Source organism: Python bivittatus, unplaced genomic scaffold, assembly GCF_059951505.1.
Source record: "Python bivittatus isolate LINGU-HERP-01145 unplaced genomic scaffold, Pbiv_v1 ctg000020_np1212, whole genome shotgun sequence".
NCBI classification, from domain to species: Eukaryota; Metazoa; Chordata; class Lepidosauria; order Squamata; family Pythonidae; genus Python; species Python bivittatus.
The window spans coordinates 93996190-94019083 of record NW_028277030.1 but is presented as its reverse complement, the minus strand read 5'-3'; the positions used below and the strand labels follow the sequence as shown (position 1 = coordinate 94019083).

Genomic DNA, 22894 nt, shown 5'->3' with positions numbered 1-22894 from the left:
TTATGCAAGCTGTGCCTAAAGTAAGATGTTGGAATGTATAGTTTGAATCCAGTGTTTGAACCACTGTTTATGTTGCTCATAATGTAATATGTAGGTAACTCATTAGAATGCTTGTGCAGTAAAGACAGAAGCAGAACAAGAGAAATCAATAGTTCTATGCCAGTTACCACAAGATGTCTCCCAAATAGCTGAGCAGCATGTTCAGTGGTATAATCTTGCACTATTATTATTTTATTAGCAAGAGAACAATAAACTAGGCAGAGCTAGGCAATTCCATCCAATGTATCAATTTAGGTTGCTACTTCTGATTAACTACACAACCTTGTCCATATATGAACTAAATCAAGGGCTGTTTGTCTCTAGAAATACATATGGAAATGAGCTTATATTGTATAATGTAAAAATAAGTTCACCACAGTTATAAGTGTGTTCTCTTAACTTGCACTTAAAAACAAAAAAACTGAACATATAAGTTCCTTATTTGCAGAATAATTTTCCAACATGAATAAAGGGACATAGCAGACAAATCAGCAAGAACTCAGCTGCAACTTATGTAACAGAGGAAAATCCAGACTTTTCTTCTTCATATCCTTAAATGGTTAAATTAGTAGGATACCAAAGAGGCGAGAGGAACAGCAATGATGGGAAGGAACCTTTTTCAAGGCTCCACAGACTACATGGACAAGATAACTCAAATTAATCCAAGGACCAGAGCTTCCCCATCCCTGTTCTAAGAGATGTTATTAACAGAAAAACACAAAAACGATCTATGTTTACAGCATTCAAGCTGAGGAGAACTGAAATGATACATTTTGCTATGGCTGATATGTGAGTTCTGAATGTGAGATTTTAATCTGAAGTGTCCTATTCACATTTCCCTTCTAAAAATTGGCTGAATTTTATAGCTGTTCTTTGCCTTTCTGTAGAAAATGTTAATCCCTGTACACATTTCAAGAAAATGTTTTAAAGGCATTAAGGTTTATAAATGTATGAAACCTAATACATTTTCACTACTGGATTTTCCACAGTTGCCCCCAAACTATTGTAGGAGATACAATTTCTCCAGTCAACTATTATACTATATACTATAGGACAAATGTGGTGCTATGTACTGAAGGATGTGTTTGGAATTAAAATTTAAAATTTTCTATCAGTCAAATGTAATCTTACTTATTTGTTTTAAAACTCAAGGTTTATTAATAAAAAAACAAACTGATAATTATGAAAGAAACAAGAGTTCAACAGTAAAGCATAACCATAAAAACTCAGAGGTGAAATAATATGCTCAATGTAGACATTACATTTAGAAAAACTGTGCTGTAAGTTAGAGCAACATATGTGAAAAAGTGCCTATAAATATTAGACCATCTTCTTAGAAGATCACAGATATTATGACAACTGTAACTATGCTCTTGTGAAGAAAACAAAAAGATCTTTTGACAATTTCCAACTAACAAAGTTAGATTAAAAACCAGATTATGTAAGAAAAAATCTGAAACTCTACTCACCACTTTTATGAATGACATGACTATGCTACAGTCATATATTAAACTGAAAAAAAGTCTCACTGCATTCTCTTCTGGGCTCCACTTACTGATTTCCAATCGCAAAGGTATTATTGCAACGGATGCACTATCTATACTTGGAGAGGACAATCTTTTAATGCCAGGAATCACATTGGACATTTTGGGGGAAACAAGGGCTATAAAGAACAGTCTGATTATGTAGGTGAACCTATGACATACTTGTGACCTGGGTTTTAATTTTTTTTCCTGTCTTGTTTTTAAAAATTATGTTAAATCTATTTCAGGGTTTTTCATGTGTTTCCCAGCTCAAAATAGCTGAAAATGTGCCACTGATTTTCTTTTTGTTGCAACTGTGGTTATAGCAACATAAAAGTAGCTCAGGGACTATGTGTAACCCATCTCTGATTACATCTGCCAAGGAGGCCTCCTACAAATTTATACAACTTAATTACTAATGACACTTGTAAGAGGCCATTAACATGAAGAGAGACCTAAAAATCATAAGGAAGCAAAACATTACTGACAAATAGAAATTATTAAGATATTCCCCAAGACCTGAATTTGACAGCACTTAATTTGTGGAACTTCTGTATTATTAAAAAGGATTCATACAGTGTGCTATTGAAATTATACTGTTTCACTTACAGTGCTTGACTGGTTTGCTGACATGACTACAATGTTTGAAATGACCTCTGTATAAAAGGGCAGCATAGGGAGTGACTTGTATCTCTATATGTAACTTTACTGAAAATAGTATCACATGAACAGTTAACAGAGAGATACCACAAAGAACATGTTATCTGACACAATAATTCCAATTGTATTGATGAAGACATGGCAATACAAAGATGTTTAATAGACACTTCCTGATTAGTCAATTCAAAGACCATTTCCCTTTTCTATCAATAAAGCTTTTCCCTGAGGTGGCCAGAAGAAGGCTAGGTCTCACTGACCCACAAGAATCATAGACACTAGAGGTTCTCTTGTACTGAAGCCTCCAGTTACATGCATGAGCAGAGAAAATAATTATTTGGAAATTATCCCTTGTCAGGCTTAAAATCTGCAATTTACAGCATTCAGGTAGTCCTCGCTTAAGAACCCTAATTGGGACCGGCAACTCTGCTGCTAAGCGAAGCGGTTGCTAAGTGGGAAATCATGTGACCATAACTGTGCTTTCCAGTTGGAAAGAGACAAGACTACAGGCAGTCCTTGAGTTACGATAGCAACTGGGACTGGAATTTCTGATGCTAAGCGATGCGGTTATAAAGCTCAGTGTCAAGTGACCTCATTGCTTAGCGATGGCAATCCTGGCACTCCCCGTTGCCATCATTAACCAATTCCCACCAGTTGTTAGACAAGGACCCACCCCAATCCAAGCCATTTCCGACTTGGTCCCTCTCAGCCCAGAGCCTCAATCCTTCCAAGGTAAGGGACTGGCTCTACTTCAACTCCCCCCAAATACCTATTCCCCCCCAACTCTGCCCTTTCGGCCACCCTGCACCCTGCCTTGCAGGATGGCAAGCAGCCCCAGAACTGTGCAACTTTGTAATCGCTGGATGCGCTGTGGCTCAGGGGCTTCTTGATCTGCTACGGCTCTGGGGCTGCGAGAAACCCCTGAACTGCAATGCAGCGCAATGCCCAGCCACCCCTGGAAGTCCCAGCTGCCACAGCATGGCACAAAGCTGTAGCTGCCCTAGGAAGCCCCAGCTGCCCCAGCATGGTGTGAAGCCACAACCACCCCATGAAGTCCCAGCTGCCCCAACCCGGCCCAACAGTGTAGCATGAAACTGCAGCCATCCTGGGAAACCCCAACCACCCCAGCAGCACAGCATGAAGCCGCAGCTGCCCTGGGAAGCCCCAGCCATCCCAGCCCAGCCACCCTACACTCTGAGGCCCCTGCTGCCCTATGCTCTGCTGCCCCAGCTGACCTTTGCTGTCCTCTTGCTCCTGCTGCTGACGAGGGGTGGCCAGCTGGCTCTTCCTGGGGCCTTCTTTCCCAGATCTTGCAAGGAAACTGCTGTGTCTGATTTCAGGAAGAAAGCCTTGTGCAGCCAGTAGCTGCCTTGCGAAGGACCAGGCTGGGCATGCTTGGTTAGCAGTGGGAAGAGGAAGACAACGAAGGTCAGTTGGGGGCAGCGGAGTGCAGAGCGGCAGGCGCCATGGAGTGCAGGGGGCCAAAAGGGCAGAAATGGGGGGGGGGAGATAGCCAAGGGGTTTGAAATGCCCTGTGATCAAGTCAGGCAAGCTGCCAAGTAACTTTGAAGGGTTGCTGAATGAATGTTGTAACTTGAGGACTACCTGTAGTCAGTTTTACACCTTCAGTGTTCATTTGCCTCCTAACCACTCCCTTGCCCTTTGGAATGCTCAAGTGCCTGCTTACTGTCTGTACACATTGAAAGCTATGCAATCACATTGCAGCCTGGGGCTGGGAGCTGCGGATGTGCTCCGCAAACAGCTTACTCTCTTGAAATTCCTTTGTCTCCAATCTTTCTGCTTTGCAAGGGGGGAGGGGAGAAAAAAGCAAGCAATTTCTGTAGGCAATGTCTCCTTTGTCTGACCCTTTCCTGCTGCTTACTCTCTTGAAATCCCTCTCCAATCTCTTTGCCCCGCAAGGGAGGGAGGAAAAGGTCAGGCAAAGGAGACATTGCCTACAGAAATTGCTTGCTTTTTCCCCTCCTCCCCCCTCAGAGAGGAGAGACTGGAGAGAAAGAGATTTCAAGAGAGTTCTGTAAGCTGTTTGCTCCCCTACACATTGAGAGCAATGTGATGGAACTAGCAGTCAGAAAGGATCAGGCAAAGGAGAGGTTGCTCACAGAAATTGCTTGCTTTTTTTTTCTTTCTACCCACCCCCTGCAGAACAGAGAGATTGGAGAGAAAGAGATTTCAAGAGAGTACTATAAGCTGTTTGCGTAGTGTGCCCACAGCTCCCAGCCCCAGGTTGCAGGCAAGATCACATTGGTTTCGATATGTAAAAGAGCAAACAGCTTACTTTCTTGCAATCCCTCTGCTCTGCAAGGGGGAAAGAAAGAAAAACCACAGGTCAGGCACAGAACAACACATACTGACTGTAATGGTGATCATGTGACTGAGGGATGCTGCAAAGGTCGTAAATTGGCTGTAAAGTTATTTTTTCAGCACTGTTGTAACTGAACGGTCACTGAACGAATAGTACAGGTAGATTACTACCTGTAATCCAATACCGTCTATTGAGCGGTAACTTTCATTACCCTCATGTAAGTGGTTACAGGATTACAACCTCCTGATATAATACAATTCAGTTGTAGCTATATCTATTTTATTATTTGAATTTCTGTTCCTGATTATGAAATTGGCTAGATCCTGATCACTGCTACCACTTGCAGCGGTGCAGAGAAACCTAAAATATGGGGTGAGTCAAGGCATGACATGCAAAAATACATTCAGGAAGACACCTATGCATGCTAATACTCAATAATAACTTCCATCATCTTTCTTTTTCAATTTCATGCCAGTTTCATCAATAACTATGCAGCTTTCTCCTGTAATTTTCAATAATGGAAGATGAAGAGTGTTCTTTAAAGCTACTGCCTGTATAGTCTTTTTTTCTACAAGAAATGATTAGACATCAAGATATAATTACTTTTTCTTATTCTGGTTAGAAAAGGTTTATTATTCTTCCAAATGAATAGTTTTCAAATAATGACATTTTTGTGTAATTTAAGATCAAATAATTCACAGGAGAGATACCTGAATCCCATGTAGAAGTACTTTGTTCTTTTAAATCTTCAGATGCCATTAAACTTATGAACTGTTCACATCTGAAGGATATTTCTTTATTTATTAGCTGAAACACAAAATAACATTTATACTATAAATACCCTTTGTTTTTATGTTCATGCTGCATGTGTTATGGGAAGTAAATTCAGTACATTTAGCATGTTTGAGGACACCCAATCGTTAACAACAAAACTATGCCATGAAAAAAAAATCACAGCTTACCTTGCTTCTGGAGACAAGTGGCCTGTAACCCCAAAAAATAAGAAAATTAAAAATAAACAGCAGCTCTCACCAAAATATTCTTCATAACAAACGTCATCAAAACTAGAGAACACATCAGAACAGTTTTTTCCATGTTCTAATATTAGCACAGGATTTCCAAGACTGAAATACTATCTATACCAACAGAGATTTAAAGCATACAGCCAGAGCATAGTAATACTAATGTCATTACTGTACAAATTGCCACTTAATGACCCAGATGGCAATAAAAGTACTGCAATGAATACAAGATGTTGGAAGTACCCTTGCAACCTGGGTTTATGTAAAAATACCAACTTTTCAAAAATTGCCCTAAGCTAAAATCAACCAAGAAGAATTAGCCAAAGATCACTGCTGTTGACAATGAATACTGACCTACAGAAGGGACAGTGCACAGACAGAATATATTACAGTATATTGACAAAAGGCAAGGCTATCTGGTATCATGACCAGAAGAGGACTTAGCACCGACACTGACTGTACCTCCTTGTATTTTATACCATTCATGTTTTATGAACAAATTAAAAATATATGGCAAATAAATGACAAAATATTTGAGTCATACACCTGTTGACTTCAGTGGGAAACATGGGCAAGATGATATAAAATGCAATCCAGTGCTGCATTATTAGGTTTGTGTGCAAGAAAACACAGCTTCTTCTAGCCACCATCCTGCACATTTACTCTTATCTGCATCTTATCTTCGTATCTTTCCTATTCCTTTAAGGAGCTCGGACTGCAGTTCTTATGAGCAATTCAGTGAAACAAGATAAGCAGAGAGATATGGCGAAGGATTACACAGTGAGTTACATGGCTGATAGGATAACTGAACCCAGAGCTCTGTAATCCAACAATCTCATCACTATTCCAGAATGTTTATAAAACACTGCCTCCTACAATGGCCCAAGTATGGCAAGGAATTTCATGGCTTGGGTTATTTTAAAAAAAAAATCTTTACTGAAGCCTCGGATTTGAAAAATGAAAACCAGAAGAATGCTAAATAGAATCATGTTATTGGATCTTATCACAATTGAACCCACTTGCTTCCTTGTTTATTTTTAGACTCACCTTCCTCTAAGAAATTAAGCTCAATACTGTATATCTAATTTCTTGTTTCCATGCTATTATATTCTCAGAATGCTGCAAGATATGTTAACCTGCATGTTATAGTTATTTAATTGAGCTAGTAACTTGGTATGCTTAACTGTTTTAGTGAATCATCTATATTGTGAACTGGACAATGGGAAGGAATTCTGACCAACCTGATCTCCTTTTTTGACAGTACGATCAGTTGTTGTGGGCATAGTGCACCCTGACTTTAGCAAAGCATTCAGTAATGTTTAGATTCTATACAGAAGATGGCAAAATGAGGGCTGGACTACGCTACCATGGATATAGAGCTGGTTGAACAATAGTGCTCACTGAGTGTAAATCAATAGCTTCACACAAAGATGAAAGGAAGTGTTGAGTGGCATAGCACAGGGCTCTGTTCTAGGTCCTGTGTTGTTCATTGTAAAAGACTTGAATGAGGAGTTAGAAAATATGATTATCAAATTTTCAGACAAGACAAAGGAGTGCCATCTCAAGCCCCGTACCACAGCCAGCCACCCCAGCACTCCAGCGCAAAGCCCAGCCACCCCCACCACCCTGCGCTCCACTCGCCCTGCCACCCTGCTGGCCTTGCCACCCTGCACTCTGCTCACCCTGCCTGCCACCCTGCCCTCAGTGGCCCTGCCTCCCCCAGCTGATCTTTGCTGTCTTCCTCCCGCGCTAATGAGGCACACCTGGCCTGGCCCTATGTGAGGCAGCTGCTGGCCACGACAGGCCTTCTTCCTGAGGCCCCTTGTGCTGTTCTCCAAATAGCTCAGGCTATTCTTGCAATGCTTCAGAAGACTTCTGAGGCCTTCTAAAACCTCGTGAGAAGGCTTCTCGGACCGTTCTCCAAATCACACAGGCCATTCTCACGATGCTTCAGAAAGCCTTTGGAAAGGTTCTGCCTGCTCTGAGCAGCTCTGTCTCATGCCTTGCCATCTTATAATCAGTTTTGTAGGCTAAAGTAAGAAGTTGAAAACAATCTAAGTCAAAGTCAAAGAAGGCAGTAGCAAACTACTTCTCTACTACTGTCAAGAAAACCACATGGTTGTATTGATGTACCAACCAGGAACTGAGTTGACTTGAGGGTGTCTTTATATTTGTTTGTTTGCTTGTTTATTTATTTCATAGAACAACACTTTGCAAATATAAGACAAGCAAAGTAAGGGAAGGTATTTAATCTGAAAAGTACTTTTATTATAGTCTTGGACACTTTCTCCCCCTCTGAGCAGCAGATGTGTACACTAAATAGCAAGCTATTTTTCACACATTGTATAATTTTAATACCAATACATATTGTTACAAGGAAGTATTGCTATTCCAAGGGAAAAAATATCAAAGTTATGAGTTCACTGGACACAACCAATCTTTGGATATAAAAGAATTATTACATGTAGGACTATGAAAAAATAATGTTAAATAATACTCTATAATTTTATTACATACAAATAATGTTTATTACTTACTCTTGATGAGATGTGCAAAATTCAGCAAGTTTGTCTAGCTCATCATTATTCAGATCTTTAGAAGAATTCTTTAGACTTGGAATGTCATTGCATGCTGTTGCTTTCCACTGTTTTTCTATTATCAATGCACATATATATTAATAAAAAGTGAAATATTTAATAGTTCAGAAATACAAATTTAAAAAAATTAAAAAACAAATATTATAGTAGCTCTTTAATCACAGCAGAACCATAAAAAGTAAAGGCCTAATTGAAAAGAATCAGGCCCCTTTTCACGAAAATTATATGAGATACTTCCCATCCCCCAGCCTCTGTATTTCTCATAATATTCAGCACTAAGGAAATATGTAGCTCTTTATCTTCAACAAAGAAGATGTACATTAGCGAAAGTTTGCAAACCTTTTTAAAACTATCCATAATCCTGGAGGCTGTGACCTTCGATGTGATCTGAGCTTCACTGGAGTCCCATTAACAGATAAAGTGCATCTGGTTAAACAAGCAATGCACAAAACAAATTACTGAGTCATGTCTTTTTGAACCTATTGAGCCAACATTCACTGTCTTTATTAGAAAAAGTACATGAAACTTTAGATTGAGTCCCTGTCTGCATTTCCTTTAGCAGTAATGACTTCACCCAAATATTTCCTGCACCTGTTGATTAATCCTACTGTACACATCAGCTTGGAAATATTTTGATCCATTCCTCTTCATAGAACTGCTTCAACTCAGTAATAGTTTGGGGCTATCTTGCATGAAGTGCTCACTTCAGGTCATGCTCCAGCATTTCAATTAGGTTAAGGTCAGGGCTAGGACTCAGTCATTCCAAAAGACAAAATTTCTTCTGTTTCAGCCGTTCCATTGTAGACTTACTTTTTTTCTTTAGGATTGTTGGCATGTTGCATGACTCACTTCGGTTTAAGCTTCAAAACACTGACAGGTATCTTGATGTCCTGTAAAATTTGCTGTACAATCCAGAACCCATTGTTCCTTAAATGATTGCCAGCTGTCCTGAGGCTGCAAAGTAGCCTCAAACCAAAATACTTATACTCACATCGTTTTCATGATAGGGATGATGTTCTTTTGTTGGAATGCAGGGTTTTATTTTCTCCAAATATAACCTTTCTTGTTAATGCCAAAAAAAATGCACTTTCATCTCAGTCATTCACAGAATCTTGTTCCATAGCCAGCTTCATTACCCAGGTATACTTTGGCAAACTTGAAATGGGTGGCAATATACTTTCTGGACAGCAGGAATTTTCTCTTTGACATTCACTCATTCTTGTTCAGTGTTTTTCTTATGGTAGGCTCAAGAAAACTGACATCAGACAATGCAAGAGTGATCTACAGATTCTTTATATTATCTTGGGGTTCTTTGCAATTATACTTCTTCCCCTTTGGGTCCTTTCGTTGGACAACCACTCCTGGGAAGAGTAACAATGGTGTTGAATTTTCTCCATTTCTACAGTATTCACCTGACTATGGGTTCACGGAGGCTAATGTTTATAGCAATGGTTTGGTGCTCTTTCTATTCTCCTGAGCACTAACAATCTTTTTTGTGAGGTCCACGATTATGTTTTTGGTTGGGATGTAATTCACTTCCACAAACCTATGTTGTGATAAGCAAACTCTGATGGTGGTAACTAATACGTGTGTTTTTTAATAGGGGAGGGCCCTCAATCCACACAATTGCCACCTCAATGAATGGAATCCCTACCTTAACTTACTCCTAGAGATAGCTTATTATCCTAGTGCTTCACATACTTTTTCCAACGCAGTGAATGTTAGTTCAATGTGTTCAAAAAGACATGACACAGTATATTTTTGAGTGTTGTCTGTCTAATCAGAATCTCTCATTTATTAATAAGATTTAAATGAAGTCCTATTCATAGATCACACTGTAGGTCGTTATACTGCAAGGTTCGTAACCTTCCTGCAACCGCTGCAATATAATAGAAAATTAAGAAATTTCTCAAGTTTTACCTGACATATAATTTTCCACTATATGACACGCTTACCCCATTGCTGCTGAATAGAAGAAAGATTTGCAAGTAATTGCTTGTGATATAACTGTTCAAGCCAAATGAACTTCATTGCTTTCTCATCTAAATGGAAAATAAAGGAAAATACAGACACAGACTTCCATTCATAAATATGTTTTCAAAATAGCACCTCTTTTATGATAGGAGGGAAATTTGATGTGGGTGCAAACAAATTCACCACTATGGCTGATTAGGCTCTGGAGCTGATAGGCAACACTCAGTTTGCAAGTTCTAGAATCAGCAATACTAACAATTGCTTCTTCTCCTTTGGGTATGCATATGGCTTGAAACATTTGCTTGTGATGGCTCTGATTGTTCAAGGGCATGGAAAAGCACAGTATAGGAAGACCAGGGTTCTTAGTCATAATAAAACTGAATATGGCAAACTCTAGAATGAGAATGCTATGGTGGTTGCTGACTCTGTTGTTTCATATGTAGCAGTGGCCTGGAATAGCCACAAGATCACTTAGCTCCTGTAAAGCTAGCTCTGCAGTTAATGCTCTCCCAACAGGTGCTTGAAGGCAGAAGGAGCAATTCCTCCTACAGCATTTTGTGAATGAGCACAGGTACACACAATATGCCATCTTCCTATCCATACCAGAGAGGATGGCCACTGATTGTGGCAGGAATGAATAAAGAGGAACTTTAAGTAGCTTTACTCTTCCAAGAAGTGCAGAGATTACTGTTAAGACATATAGCTATGGCAATCAAAAAAGTGAGGGGATGGTGAGGGGCAAGCTTTTGAGCATGTGCAATAGAGCAACCTTCCTGACAAAAATCTCCTCCAAGATGAAGGCTCTGCATAACTACAAAACACATATGTGTGTTGAGATACAGAGCAGAAGGTAGAATGATTAATTATATGGCCTGTGAGTTCCCTGCTGCCGTTTAAATGTGAAAGAAAGTAGTGTGCTCTATAGAAGTAATGTGTCTAAAAACAGGGTCATATGAAGTACAACAAAAAATCTTGCTACCACAATGAAAGACAAAATCATTATGCATGAAACAGGGCAAGTTCATTCATTTCTAAATGAACATACAATGAACTTTTATAGCGTGCCTTCTTGAATCCGATGCCTACATAATACAATTAATATTTATATATCTCCACCCCAGCATTAATAAATCAAAATAGGGCATACTTAAGTATGAGAAGAACTTTGGTTTTATTGAGCTGTAGTTGAAAGTCCACAGCTATATGTCTGCATTTTGTTATCAGTCTTCATTCAATGTTGGATTCTTAAAAAGGATACATTCTCCATCTTGAAAATAAGTTTCAGCAATCTGTAAAGAAAGAAAAGGAAAAAAACTTTTTATATATTATATTTTTATCATATTTTACACCTGCCTTTAGGGGAAGTTTCTCATCTACATAATGATGTTATACTATATTATTTGAATATTTTGTCTACATATACAAGACAATTTACCTAAGGCAAAAGTATCTAAATGCGACATACATTTGATGATGTATGATGGACTATGGCAAGATACGACTTGTATAATCTGGGATGGAATATTAGAGAAATAACAGTGTAAGAAGGATATCTGTCAATTTTTACGTAATTGCCATAATGATTACTGTAATAATTCATGAAATAAATTTTGTCATGGCAAACTAGTTTGCTACGGAGAAACCACGTTGGTAACAGTGACATACAGCTTGGCGCAAACTTACGTTTCTTCTAATATCACTTACAGACTAGCACTACTCTCTAACTCCAGTTCACAATGTGTCAGTATAAATTAAAGTTGTTCATGATTTAGAAGCAGAAACCCCAAGGAAAATCTCCTGCAGGAGGTATCCTACTTAGGTGGATCTCTGGGGAAGGGTTTTCATGTCTTGGGACTATTGAAAGGTGATTGGTAATACATGAGAGGCAGCTCTCACTGTAACTGGAGCCAGATTTCAGACATGTTTTTTCTCCCTTAACCATGGAGAAACCTGGTTTGTTTTAATGATCCTTTTCACTCAATAGAATTATATTTTCAGGATAGTATCAAAATATGTTTTAAATTACTGCCTGAATTAATTAATCTGTTGCCAAATGCCATGCTATTTCAGCATATCAGTTATAAGTTGACACTTTTGTTATTTATACAGATAGTCCTCATTTAATGCTCACTTGTTCAGCGACCATTCAAAGTTACGACAGCGCTGAACAAGGGGTATTTACAAGTCCTTGTAGTTGCAGCCGTTGCAGCGTCCCTGCAGTCAGGTGGTTGCAATTGGATGTTTGGCAACCAGCTCGCAATTACGATGTTGCAGTCATGTGATCGCCACTTGTGACCTTCACTGCCGGCTTCCAACAAGCAAAGTCAATGGGGAAGCTGGCAGGAAGTCACAAGTGGTGATCACGTGACCATGGGATGCTGCAACAATGTGGGATTCGCCTAACAACAGCAACTGGGAGTGCCAGAACTGCTGTTGTAAGTCAGTGTAGTCACAAGTTGCGCCTTATGACTGTGTCGCTTAGTGATGGAGTTCCCAGTCCCAATTACCATCAGTAAGTGAGGACTACCTGTATAAAGAAGAGTGTGTGAACCAAGTTAAGTGAACCCCCAAAATAAACCTAAAATGTATTCCTATAATTTATCAGGGTTTGTTAAACACAACACACATTACCACCTGATCTTAAAATGCTACATATATATTTTAAATCCTTACGTAATCAGCTTTCTCGGCAGACTACAGAATTATTTAAAATATTAAAAATAATAAAAACAATGAAACAGTAATACAGAATACATTAATAAATCACACTGGTAAGACATATACCACTAGCTAGTATAACTCTAATTTATAGAGTTTTTATAGAGTTTTTATTGATTTTTATTTTTTGGTTTGGGGGTTTCTGTTGTTTTTACTGTTTTGTGTGCTGCCCAGAGCTATCATTACAATATGGGTGGCTATATAAGTCCTTGCGAAGAGAGGACTCTTTGGAAAAGACCCTAATGCTGGGAAAGATTGAAGGCAAAAGGAGAAGGGGAGGGCAGAGGATGAGATGGTTAGATAGCATCACTGAAGCAATGAGCATGAAACTGAGCAAACTCAGGGAGGCAGTGAAGGACAGGAAGGCCTGGCGCGATACGGTTCATGGGGTCACGAAGAGTTGGACACAACTTAATGACTGAACCACAACATATAAGTCTTAAAATAAAATAAAATAAAATAAAATAAAATAAAATAAAATAAAATAAAAATATATAGGAACTGGCTTGAAAAACCAAAGCTAGCTATTAAAATACCTGGCACATTAAAACAAATCAATATAGATGCCAGATATAGTTGATAAGGACATTCACCAGAGTATTCTGGAATCGAGAAACCAAATGTATGATGCCATTTCTGCTTATATTTAGAGATCAGTTCAAACTGCTCTGCTTATATATCACCCATCCACCTAACCAAGTGCTGTTTCCTTTAATTCTGCTGTAGGGAGAGCTACATTTTGAGCTGCAGGCATATCTGGACCATTGAGATGGTATAAAGCAGTGTTTCTCAACCTTGGTCACTCTAAGATGCGCGGACTTCAACTCCCAGAATTCCCCAGCCAGCAATGCTGGCTGGGGAATTCTGGGAGTTGAAGTTCACGCATCTTAGAGTGGCCAAGGTTGAGAAACACTGGTATAAAGGGCTCACAAAAGAGCCACCATAACTGACATAGTTACAAAATATCCATTTATCAGAAGCTGAACTAGCTCCCCAGGATGTTCTGTCATCTCTGTGGGATCTTGTGTGCAGCTCAACTACATTTCTGTAAATGAATATTATACAAGAGTTTGGTACTTTGCAGCATGACAGCTTTCATTATTATTTTAATTTTAAAACTTTTTAAAAGAGCAAGCAGGACAGGGAGCCCAGTGAGGACAAACGAAGGTGCCTAGGAGCAGCAGGTTACCTATACTGTAGTAATTCTTTAGGGTTCAGGTAGAGCTGATATCTGCCACCTGATTCTGTTAACAGAAGTGATGGGGAATGAAACTGGAAACTTCAGTATGTAACAAACATATGAAAAAAAAAATGTGAGCAATGCCTTCTTACTACCTGATGCAAGAACAGGGGCAGTATGCTTGAATCCATTTGCTTAAATTCTCCTTGAAGAAAAGAGAAGAGGAACTGTAAAGTCTGAGTTGGTTCTTTCACAGGATGGTTTGAATTTGTCTTGTTTCCATCGGCCCCTTGTGCATAAGATACTGCTGTAATGTCAGCTTTCTCTTGTTTGGCTGCAGAAATGTCAAAAGAAACCATTGCTTTTTCTTTTAAGGAAAATGAAATGTCTCAAAAATATATAGTACCCTAGATTATATCAAGTTTGATACAAACATAGATCTGTGGACAGAAAGAAACTTTCCTCTCCTCTCAACCCATGAAAAGTTATTCCGGACGGTCAAAGTTTCTCAGGAACAGCCTAGATATGGCACAAAAAGTCACAGTGCGAAATGAAATCTTTCTTTCTCATTGCCTCCTGCGGTGTTTGGCGAGCCCCCCTTTCCAATGCAGTTCGTGCACTAATTCCAAGTTTTTCCTGCAGATTCCATGCCCCACAGGAGATGGTTGATAAGGGCCATAGTGGTGAGCATGGGGCAGAAAAGCCCCATTATGTAAGTACATTTCCATTTATATAAGTTTAAATACAATTCAAATTGAAATACTAAATGCAACAATAAAATGTATGTTGTGTAAGTTCAAACTATTTTAAAAGCTTTGAATGAGTTTCAAGCACCCTCTTTAGAACATAAGAACTAAACAGTGCTCTGCTGGATTGGACCCCTCGCCCATCTAGTCCAGCAGTCTGTTCTTACAATGGCCAACCAACTGCACAAGGAAGCCCACTAGTCTCCCAGCAGATGGCCTTTAATACACATTGATTCCCATGTCATCCATGAATTGGTCCAACCCTTTTTTGATGCCAAGACCACATCATAAGATAGCAAATTCCAAAATTTAATTATACATTGTGTAAAAATGTTTCCTTTTATCTGTCCTGATTCTTTCAAGATTCAATTTTATTGGGTGACCTCTGGTTCTAGTATTATTTTATCCCACATTTTTTTATATACAGCGTATTTTGGTCACTCATGGTGGTGACCATATCACATTGCCTCCTATTTTGCCACAACCACCCTGTGAGGTGAGTTGGGGTGAGAGACAGTGACTGGCCTAAAGTCACCCAGCCAGCTTTCATGCCTAAGGGAGGCCTAGAACTCACGGTTTCCTGGTTTCTTGGCCAGCACCTTAACCACTGCATTAAACTGGCTCTCCTTGTACAGTTTATCCACACCATGCATAATTCTGTACATCTCAGTCAAACCCCCTCTTGTTCACCTTTCGAGACTAAAAAGCCCCAAATGTTTCAACTTTTCTTCATAGGGAAGTTGTTCCAGCCCCCTGATCATCTTAGTTGCTCTCCTCTGAACCTTCTCTGGTTCCACCATATCCTTTTTGAGGTGTGGTGACCAACAACTGCACCAAGTATTCCAGATGCAGTTGCACCATTGATTTATATAAGGTATTATGATATTGGTGTATCTATTTTCAATACTGTTTCTTATTATCCCTAACATGCTGTTGACCTTTTTTTATAGTGGATACACACTGTGTTGACACCTTCATTGAACTGTTTACCATTACTCCAAGATCTCTTTCCTCATCAGTCACTGGTCCCATTAGTTTGTATGAGTAGATAGGATTTTAGCACTAATGTGCATCACTTTATACTTGCTCACACTGAATGACATTTGCCATTTTGATGCCCACTCCCCTAATGTGCAGAAATCCCTTTGGAGCTCTTCACAGTCTCTTATTGTTTTACCACTCTGAATTATTTAGTCTCATCAGCAAATTTGACTATTCCACTAGTCATATCCAATTCCAGATAATTTATAAATGAGTGAAAAAGCACTGATCCTAGGACAGAACTCTGGGGGATTCAACTAGCTACATACCTGCTTTGTGAGAAATATCTATTTATTCCTTTTGTTTGTGTTCTATTTTTAACCCATTGCTTATCCACAAGAGGACCTGCTCTTTTATTCCATGGGCTTGGGACTAGTGAATGAGAACTATAAGATCATGAACATGGTGATAGATTGGTTGTGTGGGATGGTGGTAAAATAGCTGCTTCTCCTGGTGAGAGATGGAGGGCTTTGCATGCCTTTGCCCTGACAGTAATTAGGTTTTAGACATCTGCCGGCTTGAGTGAGAATGGGACCTAATGGATGGCTGGAAGAAGAGGAGAATGTATAATGAATATTGAATTTGGTGGCAGCTTGTAATAGTATATGGGAATGACCTTAGGAGACAGGAAGATGAGCCACAAATCTGGTTTGTGAAGTTAGGTCCTAGGAAACAGTTGGAACTGTTGCTGCTTTACTCAAGCCTGTATTTTGGGTTTAGGCAGAAAGACAGAAATCTTGGAGCATTTTTGCCAAGTATAGTAAGATGTACCTAAGTAAGATTAAATACAAAATAGATCAGTTCAAGAAAATTGAGCAAAGCTATACCATCAATATGTGTATATTTAGGAAACCACTTGCCTTTCCTGCTGGGACTTTTTGTTTTTCTTGAATTCTTTTTTTCAGAATCAAGCTTCTGTGGCATATCTGATTTCAAACTTTTATGTGTCTTATCACTTTCATCTTCTTGGAAGCAGGATGTATAGTCTCCACTGTCCTCGTTATTATTAATGCTGTCCTGCTCAACTCTTCCTATTGTACTATGAGAGCTTTTCAGGATATTATGCTTCCTACTATTACACTGATTTTCATTTTCATCTGGAGAAGAAGCCAAACAAGTTTTGATCCTTTCTTCATGCATGTCAGTATGAAGTACATCTTGTAAATTTAATTGAAGATTATTTGTAGGAGATTCCCTGTCATCCATTAGAGCTTTCTTACAATGAACTTTATTTCCACTTTGCCCAAATAATTCTCAGCTCTAAAAACAAAACAAAAGAAAACAAAAAACAAAAGAAAACAAAGCAATGGAGATGTTAAAAATAATATATCTTCACTACCAAGCTTTACTAAGACTGCAGTACAGAGAAAATCACATTATAGCTTTCTACCATTCTGGATAGGTAGCATTTCAGAGCTGTGAAATACAATCATCACATTTTGTAAGTACAAAATGGTATTTTCTTGAAAAATAGCTATTTCAAAGAAAATGGCTTAAAACTCAGATATCTACAGATGTGTATTTGTGAAAGCTAGAATGTTGTGATTAGCCAAACCCAAACACTAATTGAGAATCTGGTATTTAACAAGATGTCTAAACAAAGAAAGGCCTACGTTAAAATTAGTAAAATTGTCTTGCCAGTTCTTACATCAAGCAGTTAAATAAATTACCCATCTGAGATGCATTTTGTAAACCTTAAGCACCACATCTTCTATAACTTTAATGTCCTTTTTTGAAATGGGGGAAAATTAAGTAGAAATACCTAAAAGTTTGCCTTTGAAAGATGAAATCAGACAGGGTTTATCTGTGGTTAAAATAATGGGACACATGATAAATTTGAAGGCTGAAATTATTTTCACTATGACAAGAGATGTGACTGGGACTGTTTTCACTTCTTATGATAAAAGACACTTTAATTTAATAGTGAAAATAGTTTCAGTCACAAAAAGGAGAAGATTGTTTATATATTATTTATTAACTCCTATCCTTTAAGTTCAGAAACAGGAGAGTACAGTAGTAAGAGGTAAATTACCTGTTGCCAGAGAAATCAAGTTTCCTTTGAGTTCAGCTCAAGACTTGGTAACTTCATGGATATGTCCACATATGTTTTCTGAGCAAAAAGACAGAACTGATTTGCTATAGCTTTGTTCCAGGTTGTTAAACTGTGTATCTTTCTGATTCATAAAATGTAAGGTTACTTGAGTCAAATTTGACTCCTGGTGACTGCATAGACATGTCCATGTTGCTTTCCTGGCAACAATACAGAAGTGGTTTGTCACTGCCTTGTTCTGCAGCGTTTTTTTTCAACTTCCCTGCCTAACCTACAGCTCTGGCATTTCCTGATGGGTCTGTCATCTAAGTACTAACCAGGCCACATCCTGTTTAGCTTCCAAGCCCAGACAAGGTAGGCCAGTGTAGTCATAAAAACATAACATTAAACAGCATGCACAGAGTCATCTTAAATGTGAGAGACTGTGGGGAGGCTGGGAAAATAATGGAAAGTTGACATAAACAATCAAGAGATGAAGGTGAGTCCATTGGCAATTGTCAAGAAATTTGGAAAGAAGCATTTCAAATCACTCAGAGACTTTGCCTTAATAATCTCACTATAAATGCAGGTTAGAGATTTCTCTTATGGTTTTCAGGACAAAAATTAACTATCAAGCCCCACATAGCTGGGTAAGATTAAAGAAGCAAGAAGTACACAGAATTCAGTAAGGTATCTTTAATACAAGCCTTGGGGTAAATTCAGAATTTTGGAAACTTACAACCAACAATGATCAATTTCATCACTGATTTATTCTGATGTTATTCTGGTAATTATTTTGTAGTAATTTTTGTTTACCAATATAGGCATTCAGTCTGAAGAGGCATAATACTCTTTATACTCTTTAAAAAAATCATATACCCCATGTGATACTTTTTATTTAATTCAGTAACTTCATGCCAGTATTTTGTACACTTTAAAAATACTGCTTCTAACCTGACATGACCAATATTCTTGTACTAAGCCTTATTTAAACTTACTTATCTTCTTACCATCTATATTATCTTCTTTCCTATAACTCCTCATTAGCTAAGGAGACTAGTATTACCTACTGAACAACAGTACTCTGTTAAATTTGCTCTTCAAGTTACCTTATGAAATATACTTACCTGAGGATATGGAAATTGCAAATTCCAATTAGTATGTCAAATCAAAGAAATCTATCCATTTAAACAATTGTTTATAACATAATCATAACATTATTTATTGTAATGGACCAACATGGCTACTTGAATTTCTTTTTTTTACTTTGGCAAAGGTAAATTTAATAATTCCAAGAATTTAGAACTTGTGAAGAAAAACCAGTTTTTTCTTCCTGATTGTGAGATATTCTTTGTTTGGGAAATATTTGGCTTATATTCATACTTTATAAATACCCTATCTAAAAGTAAATTTAATCTGACAAAAGTCTGTCATTCTATGTTCTACTTCATAAATTGCCTCATTTGTTCGTATTAGTACAAAAGATAGATCCGAGTAGCACAAGGAACATCTTTCAAAACAAATTACATTCTAAATGTGCTAAGTGAAATTTATTTATCTATGAAAACCACCCAAGTCCAGAGTGTACCAAAGTCTGCAGTCCAGAAATACATTCCAACATAATCCAAAGCTTTAGCTATTCAAATCCTTAACTCTTGGTCAGTGTTGGTAAAGATGTAACACTATGCCATATATAGTTCAAGAAGGAAAATGAACAGGAAATAAGAGAACCATATGATTCTAGGTTAGTAGCATATCTTCATAGCTGTTCTGTGGGGATAACTATAAAACTTCAGGAAAAAGACTGAAACATGTGAGACCTCTAATCAAAAATTTGTTTCATAATCTGAGGAACAGACTAGCTTCACAGCCAATTATTAGCTAATCAAAATAATAAATTAAATCATGTATGATGTATGCACCTGAATACAGGAATTCTTTTCATATTAGACTATTACTATCATTAATATTTAGAGTTGTTACTTCTTACCTCTGCATACATTCTTATAAATATCTAGCTGAATTAGAATGGAAATATTAATTCCCTCTGTGATGTAATCTTCTCCTGTCCCTGCTCCCATATATGGTGGCAAAAAAGGTTTCCAGGTATTAGCGTCAAAATGAGGAAGGGAGTAGACAAAGCAGTGGAAAGAAAGAACAGGTGGAAAAACAGATCACTTTTTTTTTTTTTGCTTCAACGACAGAGGTAAAAAGGGAAAAGTTCAATTATCTGATTTACCAGATTAACCTGATTTACCTAACAGTATTTGTATGATACTACAACCTATTGCATGTGTAGCTTAGAATTACATATTTCTATATGTAACTAGAATTAAACATGCATCTTTCCAAGTATGCATTCTTATTTTCTTTTTTAACCTTTAACAATTACACTAATAGAAAAACCAAGGTTAATTTTTCAACAATTTATTCTTCATAAATTCCCTTTTAGAAAATCAATTAAAATATAAAGCTATATTCCTGGAATCATTGCTTATCTTCCCACTGTTCAACTTCAATTAAACTGAATTTGGAAAGCTGCAATGTACAGTTTCAGTAAACAAATCATTCAGCCACAGCAAATGTTTTCTTCTAAGTATAGGTAGTCTTTGTTTAGCGACTACAATTGGGACTGTCAACTTGGTCATTAAGCAAAGTGGTTGGTAAGTGAAACCGCAACTGTGCTTATGATCTTATTTCAATTTTCCTCTGCTTTACAGACCTGCAAAGGTCATAAATGCGAGGGTTGGTCACACAGTTACTTTTTCATCACCATCACAACTATGAACGGTTGCTGTACAAGGCAGTCACTAAACAAGGACGACCTGTATTTGTTTTCTTTTATGCATACATACATACCCATTATGCTATTCCCTTTCAGGATTAGAAATACTGTGCAAATATTGAGAAGGTAAGCCAAACATAAGACAAAAGAAAGGGAATGCTGTTTATGTCAAAATCATTCACTGTATCCCTCCACAACTTTCTGTCTTTACAAAGCATCCTTGCTTCTTCCACATCCATAACCACTTCATATACTGCCATTTGTTCTTTAAATTTCTTACCTCTTTTTGAGAATCTCATTGACTCCATCCAGCCATGACTTTTTCACTCTTCTGTTTCCTCTCAATTCATTCACTCTTCCTTCATATATGTAAGGGCTGAAGCTGGAAAGGGGGCAACCAGTGCTGATTAGGCCAATCAAAACTGGCTATATAAAGATTGAGCAGGTGCCTCCCAATCTCAAGGCTGGGAAAAGAATGACTAAAAGTCCATTGACATGAACAGGTGAGAGGGAAAGGCTTATGATTTAAACCCTGTCAGTGAGTGACCAGGAGGAAAAGTTTAGTTGATTGAATTCCCATTCATTGTCTCTAAATAACTAAACTGCCTCGATGTATTTCTAGTATTCTGGTCACTCCCTCTGATATCAATCCATATTCCTTCAGTGCCCATTTATTCTTGACCTTAACCCTTCTTGTTTTACCACACACACTTCTTAACTACCCCATTCCCACTTATTTTTGTTTCTTTGGACATACCCAACTCTAACTTCCCTATAATGAAGAGGGCAAAAGCATGCTTTTGTTTGTTGTATTGATGAACTAAAATGTAGTATTCAGCAGTATTTGCTTTAAACAGCATTTAGCATTAGTTTTTTGTTATTACGCCACATTAGAAACTCCTTTAATTTCTACATTAGAAATGTTGGCTTTTAAGTGAAACCAGCTAATTAGTCATATTTTATTAGATATATTTCACCTTTCTTTTTCCTGCTGTCATGTACCTACAATGGAAGAAGGAAGACAATTTTTACACTAATTTCCTCTTCTATTCTTTGAACCACCAACCCACTTCAATATCAAACCTGCCATGGGCAGTTCAGAGGAAAGTAGAATACTATAGAATGAGGGAAGAATTTATGAAAAATATCTCCATTCTTCTTCTGCCAGTGAGATCTTCTAATGGATAAAAGGCTCTCTGTATTGTTTTTATTTCTTACTCTAATTTGAAAGTTAAATGTTATTTATGTCTTTACTTATTTACTTGATTTTTACCCTGCTTTTCTCTTCTGGCAAGCACTGAAATTGGCTAACAAAATACAATACAATACAATACAATACATTAAAATTAGCAATCAAATTCTAAAACCTAAGAAGTAAAGATCCAGTGAAAAATAAGCATCCCTACAGAATTGCTAAACAGTGAAAGAGACAGCCAGTGGAAGTCCAGCAACTAATCTTCCAGCCTAGTTCCAGGCAGGGCCTGGCTTCAGGTGCTTCCCAACCTTTATATTTTCTTACGATTATTAATATTTCCATTTTCCTTTTGTAAAAAATAGGATGTTCATGTTTATTTTTAAAACATAATTGGAATTTTCTCAATTGCTTTAAGTTCTATTTATTGCTATTTTAAAGAGCAGCACTTACCATATTTGTAAAAGTAAAATGCTTCTTAAACATACTGCAGGGTCAAGGAGATTACCATTTTAGGCACAAAGAAGACAGAGTTACCTAGCATCGATACAATCTGCCAAAAAAGTAAGAAATGTAAATTTAAGTACATAAAAAATAATAAATGCCTTAATTAGAAATCTACTACCTGAAAATCAAAATTAATGGAACTTAATGCTAATTACTTTTGATTTATTAAAAAGATATAAGCTTTAGTCTTCTTAAATTATAGTAACTGCTTTGACTTTCTTCAGAAAGCAAAAAGGTGATTTCTGAATAAACAACCTATCTAAAAAAAAAAGAAACAAAGAATGCAAAGCATTAAGGCTCACTCATACCCCCCCCAATTAAAATTGGAACTACGTTAACAGGAACAGACAATGTGGGGTTCTAAAGATTTCTTAGTTTTATAAGTGAACATAGGTCACTCATGAACAAACTTCTTGTACTGGTCTAAGACTGTAATAAACTGTGTGTGTGTGAAAATAAAAATGTGGGGTTCTATTTTAAAAAAAACTTGATCACAGTCACAATGTGAGCAAAACAAGTCTTTGTAGAAGTGCCAAGGTATGAAAATCTTTCATTTAAGGA

The 22894-nt window shown here is 37.6% G+C and overlaps 1 protein-coding gene across 5 annotated transcripts in view; it reads right to left on the bottom strand.

Annotated features, from left to right (window-relative positions):
- CNST (consortin, connexin sorting protein) overlaps positions 1–22894 on the bottom strand; it is a 45524-nt gene that overhangs the window by 19457 nt on the left and 3173 nt on the right. Inside the window, exons 2-13 of one of the 5 annotated variants that reach the window (XM_025177146.2) lie at positions 22280–22379; positions 20915–21016; positions 19840–19920; positions 17853–17930; positions 16681–17080; positions 14189–14367; positions 11394–11424; positions 10117–10203; positions 8102–8216; positions 5505–5526; positions 5253–5349; positions 3455–3613 (exon numbers count right to left, since the gene is read on the bottom strand). In XM_025177146.2, coding sequence (XP_025032914.1) covers positions 3455–3613; positions 5253–5349; positions 5505–5526; positions 8102–8216; positions 10117–10203; positions 11394–11424; positions 14189–14367; positions 16681–17026 — 1036 coding nt within the window. In that variant the 5' untranslated portion in view covers positions 17027–17080; positions 17853–17930; positions 19840–19920; positions 20915–21016; positions 22280–22379. Of the gene's footprint in view, positions 1–3454; positions 3614–5252; positions 5350–5504; positions 5527–8101; positions 8217–10116; positions 10204–11393; positions 11425–14188; positions 14368–16680; positions 17081–17852; positions 18067–19839; positions 19921–20914; positions 21017–22279; positions 22380–22894 lie in introns of those variants that run through there. The other 4 variants (XM_025177143.2, XM_088144239.1, XM_088144248.1 and 1 more) reach the window with 4 other exon arrangements.